This window comes from Etheostoma cragini, chromosome 8, assembly GCF_013103735.1.
Source record: "Etheostoma cragini isolate CJK2018 chromosome 8, CSU_Ecrag_1.0, whole genome shotgun sequence".
NCBI classification, from domain to species: Eukaryota; Metazoa; Chordata; class Actinopteri; order Perciformes; family Percidae; genus Etheostoma; species Etheostoma cragini.
The window spans coordinates 5436978-5450775 of NC_048414.1; the positions used below are offsets into that span (position 1 = coordinate 5436978).

Sequence of the window (13798 nt, forward strand, 5' to 3'; positions counted from 1 at the left end):
ATAGTGTCGTAACCGACGCAGTGTCTCGTTCCCCTATCTCGGGGAACAAGGGTTACATACGTAACCCGAGACGTTTCTAGCAGTCTTCAGTCTTGTGAGAGTACTTGGTAAAGTTAGAAAGACATTCACAGATTCGAACTTCCGGGATCAATTACTGTTGAGTTTTAAAAAGTTAAAACAATGTTAATGTTGTGAAAGCCATGTAGGCTACTTTGGGTTTATGTACAGTTTATCCCACCCTGCAGCCAGACCGGTTCAATACTGATCAAGCCTAGTTTGCATTCAACTGCCTCACATCAACCCTAGCTTCTAAAAAAAATGAATTAGGTCATATCTATCATTTAGCATACATGAGACAGGAGGCAGCTCATTGTCTCCACATGAAAGGTAAGTGTTGTCCCTGCTGGTCCAGACTTGATTAGAACAAAGAATGTGTATTAAGGTAGTTTGGAAATAACTGACACCGACATGGTAGGATCCTGTGGCCGGGCGTGGCCTCATGACACATGGATTGAGAAATAACACATTTCTTTTGAAGACATTTGACCAATAAGGAGCGTTTTCACTTGAGGATCCACCCTCAACTCTAAGGAATACATTTGTGTTATTTAGAAATTATCAGAATTATCATTTTTGTCATCTCATTTTCATCATGCGGTTTCATTAAACCTTTTGATAATTCTTCATTGGACTTTTTGCCTCACTCCTTCTCCAGAGACTTAAAGAACACGTTGTTAGATATTTCTAACATTACTCTACAGCAAAATGTCATTAAATCACAAATGATGCATCTTTCCTACTGTATTTATACATTTGGTGAATTTCTTTTGCCAACCATTACATATGTATCATTTAAACAATGATTCATGTCTCCAAAAGTGATCCACACATAGAAGGCCCCCTGCTGTTTGTACTACAGCACTTCCTTACTATACTACTATTTTTGCTTATTTTTAAAAAGTAAGTGCTGTACTACAACCAGCAGTGGACTTCTATGTGTGTATCACTTTCGGAGACAGGAATTTTTGGTTATATGATACATATTTAATGGTTTTGGCAAAAAGAAATTCACCAAAATTATAAATATGCTTACTTAAAAAAAAGAAAACGCTGTAGTACAACCACGAGTAGACACGTTACAAGTGAGGTAAGTTTGGAGACACTACCTTATTTAATCATTAAATTAATGAATATTTTAGTTTTATCTATTTTCTGTGTTTTAATTTGTTGACGGTCCCTAAGCTGTCTCTCCACGGCTCCTCGTACAGACCCTCCTTTTTCAGAAGGGTAGCTACTACCCTTTAGAAAAGAGTAACTAATCACTAATCACCCTGGTGTAGAGTCAGTGTAGATTAGACATACCAGGAAAACCCTTAAATCAGCTGAGCAGACCTGTGCCCCTACATAACTACATTTAAAACTTTGGTTGTGTTGCGGAGATTTGGATTTCTGAGAAAGGAGGGATAGCTTGGGTCCGATGGCTTACCTTCTGCTAATCTATCAGAGAGAGAGAGAGAGAGAGAGAGAGAGAGAGAGAGAGATAGAGACAGAGAGAGAGAGAGTGAGAGAGAGTGGGAGTGAATGTGAAACAGTAGGATATGAATTAGCTATTAACAGTAGTTGATATAATAACAATATGATACTACCCCCTAACATTGGCCATTATAATAAGAGCCAGTCACCCACAGAGATGAGTAGTTAGACTAGATTTACAGCGCTGGAGATCTGGCACTACAAGACTGGACTAGATTAGTCAGACTTGTATTCTATGCAAACACATCCACCATCTTTGATAACACTAATGGCATGTGTATAGACTACCATTATACATGTTATACTCTCAAAACAACAGCTACAACCATACATGCACAACAAATAGATAGCACAACAGAAGTTATGCAATCGTTAAATTGTATAAGCCTTCAGGAGTTAAACCTGCCTGTCCATAAACAGTAAATGTAACCGTAACAGGACACCTTTAACGTCAACTTTACATCTCATTCTGAAATATTTGACAAAATAATATGTTGAAAATGACATTGTTTTAAAATAAAGTAAAATCCACATTTATCTTTGGACTTTTGGTCAGGAAAAATATTACTCAACTCATTTGTGTTGGCTGCAGTTTAGCTTTTTTAATAAGCAGATGAATTTCCCCCATAAACTTGTTTTTATTACAACCATAAACATGTTTGCATCATTAAAAAAGAGAAATATAACACAAATTGCACCTTATACATAACTGTGTCCAGAGTGGCGCAGACAAAGAGACACAGCGCGCTTCTTTTTTTTCCGCTTTGTAGCACAAACATGACAGGCCGAGTGTGGCCTGTTAAAATGTTGCCATGATTAATAGGAGATAATGAAACGTACACAGGATAATATATCCTTTTATAACACCTTTTTAACAGATTCTTTTAAACCAATGAACACCCCAAAAGCATGATCATAAATAGTACATACACTGTGTATAAAAAAGGGAACAAAAACCACCAAAGAAAGCAAAGCATGCCTTCCAGTGACAGGTACATTCACTTTTTTTGAATAACGTTTTTGTCGTCTCTTTTGCCATATTGACAGCCTGGGCATGTACACCAACCATCCCATTAAATATCAGCTTAAAGGTACTTGACCAGGAATCAGTTTTGTCCCTCCAGCTAACCTCCAAAACAGCGACGCAAGTCTCCACACCTGCATCAAAAGTGACATCAGCAAGGTCTTTAGGGAGACTTCCAGCTTCAAGGAACAATTGATTAACACTGATTGTGTTGGTGGATCCAGGCAAAGGGGGCTCAAAAGCATCTGATCACAGACGCAGCGAGCAAGGAGAGATATTGAAGCTGAAGTACGGAGACATCATTGCTGTTAAGCTACCGTATGGGACCATAAAACTGAATATTACGCTGACTGTTTACATAGTGTATGGACAGAGACAGAAAGAGGGTACGAATATGCAGAAACACCAACAAAGTTAGTTGCTACTTGTTTATGTCTGGTTAACAGGAAGGTTAAATGCTACCTCCCACAGCTAGATCCAGGAGAAGAAGAGGATAGAAGAGCTACTGTTAAAAGAGAAGAAGATAGTATTCTGGATGGCTCAGAGGACATTATGGACATTATGGAGTGTTTTTGTCAGTGTATGAGTTCCCCCACTGGTGCAAAAAAACTCAAGACTAATCAACATTCATAAGTCTGAGTAAGGTAGTGTCACGTGATGGTTGCAGAGACTTTTTCACCTTTGCAAGAACATGTTTTAGGGGGAAACTAGTGTATGTGTGTGCAGAGAAGACTACACATGCACAAAGCGGGAGCTGATACAGTGGCAGGAATTATTCATTCATTCATTCACACATGCACACACGCACACACACACACAAAAATGGCTTTCATCTGAACAAAAACATACCATCAATCAATATTGACAACAAAAAGCATGACATCTTTGATATCAAATGCAACATCTATAATACAGCAATAATATACATTTATATATATGTAAAAAAAAAATTCAAGTCCTGACGTAACACTGATGTTTCTGGAGGGAAAAACCCCAGATGGGACAACAAAAAGCTTGCAGGCAAAGACAGATACAACACACTTATGGCTGATTGACATTTGACACCTCAGGTAAAGTAAACGTGACACCAGACGCGTAGCACTGTGAGCGCAGATCGACAGCTTTCCTTCTATTATTATTATTTCTCAAAATTTATAACCCGAGGACACCCAAAAACCAACTCTATTCATTGTGAAATAGGAAAAGAGCAAGATTAAAAAAACAGATGACAGTAAGCGGAGCAAAACCAGCACAGAAACAAATGTGGAACCTAAAATCCAGACACTTTGCAAAACAGAGAACAGGAAATAGAGATTAATCAACAATGCACAACCCAGGAGCAGCACTGGAGTTTTTTCCTCTGTAACATAACAATAATAATTAATAATAATAATAATAATAATGTAACATTTCTGTACAGTCTCTTCAAACTGACATAGGAAAAAGTGTGACGGGGAAGCATGCAGCCTCTTGGCTGCTGTGTACTGTGTAAACGTAAAAAGCAGAATTAGCTTGGCACTGGTTACAGACAAAATGTCCGCCAGTTCAGTCAGTACGGCTACATTTCTTCCGGGTGGCTTTATCCACCTGCCCACATGCTAAAAAATAAAGATGGGGCTCTATAAGATTTGGCTTTGCAGGTGTGAGTTTTCCTCTGTGTCTCACCAAGCGTCCTTCCCTTCTTCTCCCTCTCCTCTGACCCACCCCTGGGGCTCCAGCAGGGGTAAACACCACTGAGATCAGACGGTCGACAAACATGGCCGACCATGTGTTCTCACTTTACTCTGTTCTTCTTTCATCAGCCTTGTTTCTTTGACCTGTCATTCTGCTCCTGTGTCATATTTCCAGTCTCGTCTTCTTTAATTCCCACTGCGTTCTGCTCTGACTGGACCAGGGGAGGAGGGGGGTGGGCACTGACGAAGGGGCGGCGGCCGACACTGGGCACCAACCTCGCCCCGGGGCCAGCCTCGTTCAACCCTGGACTCTCCCCCCTCCTCTTCACGTACATCGTCCTGCACGCCAGCAGGCGGCTTCTGGCGTTCCCTCCCTCCTCGGCTTCACACCATGAACTCGTTGCTGCCATACAGAACCAGCTGCTGTGGCCCCGAGCTGTAGTCAGACTCCCTCCGGTGGCTTCCTGAGGGCTCGCGCGGTGAGCTGCGGCTGAGCCTGAGCCTGTGGCGGGTCTTACCAGCTCCTTGGCTCCCCTCTGCCTCAGTCAACGGGGCCCCCAGACCACAGGAGGTGAGCAGGGGCCCAGAGGAGGAGGAGCGGAACCGGTAGTGAGGGGAGGGAGAGCCGGAGGAGACAGAGGAAGAGGGGTGGTAGGAGGAAATGGTGGAGGTCGAGTCAGCAGAGTCCTGGGAGTCGGGTTGACGGCGCAAAGCTCGTCTGCCCTTTGCTTCAGACTTTCTGAAGTGGTAAGTGCCACGCTCTGCGGAGAGAGGGAGCAGCACTGGTGTTTAACACATTACACAACACTTAATCCTACCTAGGCAATGGCAAAACATTACCATTATACCAACATACCATGTTGACAATATACTGTACAGACACGTTTAACCCCAAAAGTGCAAATTTGATTACAACACTTTAACAGCTTTAGTCAAGCAATTTCCCTTGGTTAACTGATAAACAGTAATCAAGACACAGTTGCATCTCTGATGGAAAAGTTGAGTATATATTGAGATATGGCAGCATATTTGACCTGTGTCCTTAGATTTAAGACAGTGTTGGGGAAAGGAACCTTTGCCTATATAGGGGCAGTTCAGTGAAATAAGTTGGATCGGCAAATTAAAGAAAATTCCACACTGTCAAAAAGACAGTCAAGGCCTGGTTACTAGAGAGGGTCGCGGAATATAACAAAAGGCAAATTACTGTTATTTTTATTTATTTAAGTAAAATGTTTTTATGTCATGTTGGTGTTTGTCACACACTGTAAGTGTATTGTCTTGTCCTGATGTGTTGAAGGCCATTATGGAAATAAGTCCTGGACTTTGTGTTTTTATCCTCGATTGATTTGATGTCTTTTCATGTGGAAGGCCTTCTTGATGCTATGGTTACGTTCAGACTGCAGGTCAAAGTTTTTTTGTTGCTAATATCTGATTTTTTTATGGCAGCGGAAACCACACAACATCCAATCTTTTCAAGTTCGGCATGCACACACACGTCTGCACAGGCACTTCTACCTGTGGGCTCTGAAGTGGCTCCCTCCGTCTCCATGGTGATGTTCTCAGAGCTGTCTGCTGTGCCGATTGATGCTTCAGATTCAGGAGTCTCATCATCCGACGTCCGCGGCTCCAAGATCAACATCTCATACGTCAGCTCCTCCCTGCCGACACACAAACATATGCAAATAAAGGGTTACAGGCTTATCTAAATCATTTTATTTACTTTAAAAATGCAGGGGCTTTCCTAATGTGTGCAATTAAGATTTAGTACTACAGACTGACTTTAAGATCCAACGTGGCTATGAGGGATCTGCTTGAAGTGTCTAACTAATTACTACCTTTGCTGTGCTTTGGCACCTGGTTCACCAACTTTGTGTGACACATTAAACACAACACTTCAAATGTCATCCGAACAGTTCAACCACAGAGACGTCATACTTTTCTTTCTGCAGACTCTCAATTTGCTCTGTGAGGATTCGCTCTTCCTGCTGCATTGCCAGCTGCTGCTGCTCGTTCTGCCCCGCCTCTGCTGCCTCCTCCTCTCCTCCTCCTCCTCCTCCTCCTCCTCCTCCTCCTCCTCCTCCAGTCTCTCCATCCACAACCGCAGGGGGCACTCTGGGGCAGAGAGGAGGCGAGGGTGTGTGGGTGCTGCTTTGTCGAACACGGCCTTTGCACTGCAAGTTCACACACAGAGCAAGAGAGTGTTTTAATGGAGACTGACCAATGATAATAAAAAGCTTTTGTTGTTGTTGTTGTTGTTGTTGTTGTTGACAGAGACAGCAATGGAGCACAGACAGCCGACTCGCTATAGACACGCTTGGATGTTTGGACCACATACTGGCTACACAAATTATGCACTGATGACACCAGTTCACAACATCACGGGTAAGAAACTATGAGGTCAGCTGATTATTACCCCCCCCCCCCCCCCACACACACACACACACACACACACACATACACACACACACACAAACACACACACACACAGCATTACCTTAAGTTTAGCTGTGTTAGGCTGCATGATAATAGGTTGTGGAGCAGAAACAGAAAGCAAAGAGCAGTCAGTGCTGCTCTCTCAGAGCGCTCACCACATTGGGCTGACCCTGCATCCTCTGCAGAAAGTCAAGGTGACATGTTTCACACCCAAAGCATTTTAATCTGAATAAATACACAATTGATCAGTTTCTTGTTCAATATATGCCTTTAAAAAGAATCTAAGCCAATTTGAAATGTCCAAGTCAAGTTAATTAGAACTGACGTATTTATAAGTAAATAGGACTGATGTCAAGTGTCAGTGCTCTGTACCATTATTCATCCAGTCTACAAGCAATGGACCTGATTGAAGTCATGTGTAGTCCAAGCAGACAAAACAGTTATAAAATGATTACCAAACACTTCTCATGGCTACTGTATTTCATACTTAAAATTTGAATTAAATAATGCCTGCTGACAGCCACATAACAATACTGAACGCGATACCACGCTGTTTTTACAGTAAATGTATACCATATGTAAAATCTGAATTTAGGTAGAAACATTAACAATATTAAAAAGCAATGTTTATATTGGGGGTTATTGCTCAAGGATATTATGAATTATTCCATAACCGTGTTAAGCCTCAATAGTAGTCAACGCTGACAATAGTAACAAATACACAAACAGAAGGTCAGACATCCTAAAAAAAGCTACAGACACACGTGACGAGTACTGTAGCTAGAGGTAACAGAGTGGACAGATCAGATATGCGGACAAACAGGACAGGACCATGGATGTATAATAACGGACAGGACTGGTGGCGGTGGTGGGCACGCACATGGAGTGGGAGGGGCATACATACCGGGGTGGCAGCGCGGGTTATGCTCATAAACCTAACTGCAATTAGTACAGGTTTCTGGAAGGAGGGATGGGGGTAGTAAGGAAGGAAGGACAGAATAGGGTTAAGGAACGGTGATAGACGGAAGTCTTGGATTTGGTGATTGGCAGGTTTAGACATTAAGGTTAAAAATAAGCAACATTTGGTTGAGAAATGAGTTTTTTTGAAGAGGCTTTATTTAAATATATCTGTTTCAGTTCACAGACACATCCTAACAGCGGTGGAATGTAACTAAGTATATTTACTCACGTGCTGTAGTTATTAAAGCACAAGAACCTCAACTTTGTACTTGAATGTTGTAATTTTATGCTATTTTACACTTCTACTGCACTACAATTCAAAGGGTTGTATTGTACTTTGTGTTCTACTGTATTTATTTGACAGCTATGTATAGTATATTAATTATGATGCTGTGTTATAGATAGGACTACCCGGAAGTTTTTAAAGCATTGAAAATTAGTTTCACCTTGACAAGCTCTAAAGAAGTAAAGAAGAAGTTTTCACATCAATAACTAATAAATACATATTTTTACTTTGATTCCTTGAGTAAATTGTGTTAATGCTTTTGTAAGGAATGCACAATCTTCACTTGTAGTATTTCTGTACTGAATTATCACTGTTATTTACTTAAGAAAATGATCCACACACTCTTTCCACCACTGTATTACCTAACTACATGTTGAAATATAATCTTTGAAACCTTTTGCCTCGTTTTAACCAAAATATCTTTTGATCTGCAAATCTTTAAAGCCACGCTTCTTGGGATAGTTTAGATGCAGCTTGCTGGAAGAGGAATTAGAGAGGCTTGATAATGACCAACAAGTTGGCAGCATCTTGCCGTCACTGTTTCTTGGCCAGAAAGACATCTTACAGAGCTAGTAACTTCATTCCTTGTTAAAATTTAAATTTGCCCGTTTCCTGCGTAGTTATCTTAATTCTATGCTTATTTTCTGTTCATACTTGTGAGAAAAATTTATTAATTTCAATCTCCAATCTGAGCAAAATTACTATTTACTAATTAACAGTTGACAAGTGACCCATATTTGTCTTGTATATTGATGATCTGAACAGCAGAACATTTGTTTTGGGAGCTCCTGACAGCCTGTTTCGGCATATGCTGCGACTGTAACGTAAATTAGAAGATAAAAGGAACATGCAGGTTTTAGTCAATATAGTTAGAAATGTTCCTATAAGAGGGAGGATTGTGGCACACGTGTAACCTTGATGAGAAGAATTTTAAACATTTAAAGTGTCCTGGTGTGTATATGTTTAAGGTATACCTCCTTGACTTTTTTCAGTTTTTTGCTTGTGCTACAAAAACCTCCCCAGCAAAATCTGTTGATGAAAGATGTATGAATGAACTCCTGCCATGGGCGTGTGAAAACCATGGCAGCGGCCTGTGGCGCTGAAAACTGTTGTTCCGCCGTTTAAATGATGAGTGAGAGGAACAAATAAGCAAAACATCCATGGCAATGCCGGGCAATAAGGATTATTCATGCTTAACATCTTTTGCATAATGAGTATGTAACTTAGTATAGAAGCATCGATGACTGACAGTAGTCTGATCTTACCATGGACTTCCTGATGTGGGTCAGCCTGCTCTTGGCTTTGCTTTCTGCAAACTCCAGACTGCTGATGTCCTTCAGACGAGCTTTGTACTTGCTCATCTGCTCGTTGATGATCAGCTCCACACACCTATAACCCACAGGAGTGTTCAATTTAGAATCAAAGAGGTCGCAAATAGAATAGAGCCAGCTATTGCACTAGCTATTCATAAATAAAAGTCTCCTCTGCTCTCCAGGTTTGTCCCTACAGGCCTCCATACTATACCATAATATTGGCTCTACTACTGCCTGGACGGTTGCACACTTTGAATGTGAGATCAGTAAGAAATAATATAGGTAAAAACTATATACCCTAATCTTTACAAAAATAAAAACATTCATATTCACTTTCTTAATCCATAAAATATTTCTGTTATGCAGTTATTTCTTTACAAGACCTATTTAGTGAGCCAAAGAGCTCATTTGGAAAATCATTTGGATAGTTGAGGACAGTGGACGTACGCTGTGGTCTTGCTGATGTCTTGGACGCTCTGCAGCGGGTCGATGGTGTCGGGGCAGCGAAGGATGCAGGGCGCAAACACGATGGCGAGGGCGTTGGCTGACATCCTGTTAGTCTCCTCCTGCAGGGCGATTCTGAAACACACACATACACACACACACACAATATAATCCCAGTAATGCTAATGTGTCAGAGTATGGCACACATTCCCAGTAAACACAACAGACTAGACGACACGAGGGCGAGACAGCTAAGGCAGCGTCTTTGCTAAGCAGTGAGAACCCGAAACCTCCGCTCAGACACTTTGCTCCCGGGAAAAAACATTATACAGCTCAGATATTATTTCAAGCCACTTTATTGATCCCACACTGGGGAAATTCCTTTGTCACAGCAGCCTAAATGCAACACAACAAAATAAGAAAAATACACATAAAATATAAATAGGATAGAAAAATACACATTAAACATAATAGGAAATAGATAAAAGAGTAATAATGGTAATATGTACACTATAATGTATATGTAACACTTCTTTTATACGCAGGTGGGAATAATATATACAGATAAATATGAAACAGCATATTCCACAGTTCACAGTAGGAGGTACAGAGTAATAAATACATAACTTTGCATGAAGCACAACATGTTTAAGTGTTCATATTTCATATAAGTGCTCATGTTGTTATGTAGACTCTTATCTCGTCACATAACTGATTTTACAAACACATTGTGTGATCAGTGTACAAAATATGATGTTGTGTTATAGATGGGACTACCCAAAGTATATAAAGCATTAAAAAAGAGCTTCCCCTTGACAAGCTATAACATTACTGTAATTTTTACATCAATAACTTTTGGTCCCGTAATATAATGATATAAGACTCACAGGGCCCATTCTGACAAACACATATTTTTACTTTTGATTCTTTGAGTACATCTAGTTGATAATGCTTTTGTAAGGAATCCAAATAGTGAATAATCACTTTTATTTATTAAAGTAAATAATCTGAACACCGATTTAATCTGAATCTAATCACTCACCTGACCAGATGGAAGATGAGGCGCTCCAGCGTGCTGAGGTGTGTCCTGCTAAGCTGGTCGATCACCGAATACACCCCCCGGATCACCTCCCGCTTGTCTGGCTGACCTGGAAAGGAAAACAAACACACCCTCAGACCAAGTAGCATCTTCCCTTTTGATAGTGATTTTCCGATGAATGAGCCTCCGGACAGACAAGCAGCAGAGCCACTGAAGGGGCAGAATATAAGCTTACCCATGGCCCTGAGGAACTCCTCATACAGCTCAAAGGTCATCAGAGGGCTGGGCAGGTCACGGAGCCACTGTTTGAGAACGCTGGCAATGACGTGGATGTTGTAGTCATCCAGGTTCACAATGCTCACATCTGGAACAGATGCGTTCAGGTGAATCAACTTCTCTGTTTGTGACTGTACAGTATATGCTTCATTTAGAAGTAGTAGAAGAAGACCTAGTAGTAGACAAGGTTATAATTTGTTTTTAGTTCATTTCAGTTTCGACTTTTCAATTTCATTTTAGTTTCAGTTTTTCAGAAAGATTTAGTTTTTATGTATTTAGTTGCGACCCAATCATATTGTTTGTTTACAACAACATCCCGGTAAAACACCTCCAAGGAACAACTGGATATACTCTCATCTCATTCATCTAAAATACATGTTTGATGCTTTCTGAACACTTTGACTTTGACTATCATTAGGTTGGAGACCTCACTCACCTATTTTAAAGCTACACTGTACAAAAAATAAGCAAAGCAGAGATGACAGAAGGGTCAGACCTCCGTGTTGAACTATACAGTATATCTTTAAACATTACAGTTATGGCTTGAAAGGACACCAGAAATAAACAAGTTTGCTGACTTCACATATCTCTGCAATTCAAATCAGCTGCAATTTGTCTACCTGGAAATGATTTTTGTGCAACTTTACAGTTATTCAGTCTATATTGCTATTTTGTTTATTTGGAAGTAGTATACCTACTACTAGAGTAGTAGTAGAAGTAGAAGAAAAACAAAAATAAGAAAAAGAGGAAGAAGTAAAAGTAAAAGAGTCTTAGTAGAGTCTGTCACACTAGTTGATTGCACTAGTAGCTTTCTCTTGGGGGAATTACTAAAATTGTTGGGACTTTATAAATCAGACTGTGTCTAGACCTACTCTATCTGTAAAGTGTCTCGAGATAACTGTTATGATTTGATACAATAAATCAAATTGAATTGAATTAGTAGTAATACTGCTGCTCATCTTACTTCTCTGACTCTCCTGACTCTGACAAACAAGAAGAAATAGTAGTAGAAGTAGAAAAACCAGAAAAAGAAGCAGAAAAAAACTTGTAGCATTAGTAGAAGAGAAGAACAAGAGGAGGTAGAACAACTAAAAGTATCAGTAGTTTATTTACATTATTTGACAACTTTTATTTCAAAATCAGCTACAACTGTTAACTTCCAAATATCATCATGTTAGCTAACATTGTTTTCGCAACAGAAGCACAAAGTGATTGAATTAAGAAGGAACATTAATTATATGAAAATACAGACGATACACAGGTTCTAAAGCAGAGGATTTTAGAGTCAGTCTCACCTGTGTCCAGCCCCTGGCGGAGTTCTTTGATCTTATTGGTGGAGCCCGACTTCCTGTAGATTCCCTCCGTGTAGAGGCCGTGCATCTCGATGTAGTTGATGAGTTTCTCCACCAGCTGGGGAACCGTTCGCTCCTCGCTGGTTAGACGGGATAACTCCACGGCAAACTGCCGCGACGACAGCTCCGGGTCGTACTATTGACACAAACACAGCAACCCGCTACATTAAAGTCAGCCTACAACCAACTTAGAAACACGTTACATTAAAGCCTGTGTGTAACTTTGTCTGACCTGTGGACTGTAGCCCCTGTAATAACTACAGCATGATAGTAAATTATACAATAGATAAAATCACTCTGTAACTATATAAAAGAAATTAGCCAGTGTAGGCTATGGGTCATACCAGACCAAGTCAGCCTGAAGCAGCAAAACCTCTTGAGTGTATTGAATGGAGCATAGTTACGTTTCACTGCTCTTAGTGAGAAGAAGTTGTATGTCTTCTTAACATATTCCATACTGTATCTATAAGGTACATATTTCACTTGCAAACACGTTGACACAGCAGAGTTTGCAACTATAACTCATTAGAGAGTATTAAACAAACACTTTTAGCTAGAAGACCTAAGGACTGACTAGCATTTGTTTTTTGTTTGTTGACAAAACTTCAAAAAAACAGCTATTATGGTCCTTTTTTTCCCACTGTTTTTTAAAGTTTTTATTTAAGTTATTTATACATTTTTAATTCTAGGTTTACAGAGATTACAGACGACATATCTACGTATGAATACCTACAACAGAAACACTCTGAAAATGGAACAAATACGAGGCAGGAATCCTAATTTCTTTACTTAGTTAGGTAACATAAAGTCACAAAGTAAATTGTGTAGGCTAAAACTGGATAACTGTTTTGATTAGTAACAAATTATAACTGATGTGCTGTGATATCCATAGCTATTGTTTTTTCTTTTTTTGCATTTTAACACCATTATGATATTACAGCATCCTGAAACAATAAACCTTCAGATAAAAAATCTCCTCCTACCTTTTTACTGCACTTGGTAGTCATCTTAGAGCAGCACTTTCTGTGACAGGCGTAGCGACACACTGCAGACAACAGAACAACACAGTTAGACTGATGAAACTTCTACGATCTCTTCACACAAGCAACAACCGCTGCAGTCAGTCCCAACCTCAAAGACTAAACTGTAAACGTAGAGGCGGCAGAAGGTTTAGTGTGATGTCTGCTGCTCACTGAAAGTGCAGCTGGAGCTTATAACTAGATAGAAGATGGATTTATGAGGTTTAATTAAATTTTTTAGAAACTCAAGAAGACTTTGTGTGTGTGTAAAGACCAGGGAAGGGTGTAATGTTCTATGTGTGTAGAAATAAAAACTACAGACATGGGCATGAGTGCCTGTGGGTAAGTGAGTTAGGGGAACATTAGGAACTGCTGTGGTGTGTTTATCTGTGCGCGTGCGCGTGTGTGTGTGTGTGTGTGTGTGTGTGTGTGTGGGGGGGGGGGGG

General features: G+C 40.2%; 1 protein-coding gene and 1 long non-coding RNA gene across 18 annotated transcripts in view; one reads left to right on the forward strand and one right to left on the reverse strand.

Moving 5' to 3' along the window:
- The window catches only part of LOC117949394, a 27383-nt gene extending 20854 nt beyond the window's left edge, over nt 1–6529 (forward strand). Inside the window, exons 3-4 of the long non-coding RNA XR_004657681.1 lie at nt 84–94; nt 6516–6529. This is a non-coding gene — a long non-coding RNA (uncharacterized LOC117949394). The remainder of the gene's footprint in view (nt 1–83; nt 95–6515) is intronic.
- LOC117949389 (unconventional myosin-IXAb-like) overlaps nt 2130–13798 on the reverse strand; it is a 137462-nt gene continuing 125793 nt past the window's right edge. For 11 of the 17 annotated variants that reach the window (XM_034879608.1, XM_034879606.1, XM_034879612.1 and 8 more), the window contains 11 exons: nt 13317–13378; nt 12277–12469; nt 10941–11069; nt 10709–10814; nt 9670–9801; nt 9175–9298; nt 7568–7621; nt 6725–6745; nt 6166–6401; nt 5746–5888; nt 2130–4991 (listed from right to left, as the gene is read on the reverse strand). In XM_034879608.1, the coding sequence (XP_034735499.1) occupies nt 4615–4991; nt 5746–5888; nt 6166–6401; nt 6725–6745; nt 7568–7621; nt 9175–9298; nt 9670–9801; nt 10709–10814; nt 10941–11069; nt 12277–12469; nt 13317–13378 (1577 nt within the window). In that variant the 3' untranslated portion in view covers nt 2130–4614. The remainder of the gene's footprint in view (nt 4992–5745; nt 5889–6165; nt 6402–6724; nt 6746–7567; nt 7622–9174; nt 9299–9669; nt 9802–10708; nt 10815–10940; nt 11070–12276; nt 12470–13316; nt 13379–13798) is intronic. The other 6 variants (XM_034879620.1, XM_034879615.1, XM_034879614.1 and 3 more) reach the window with 3 other exon arrangements.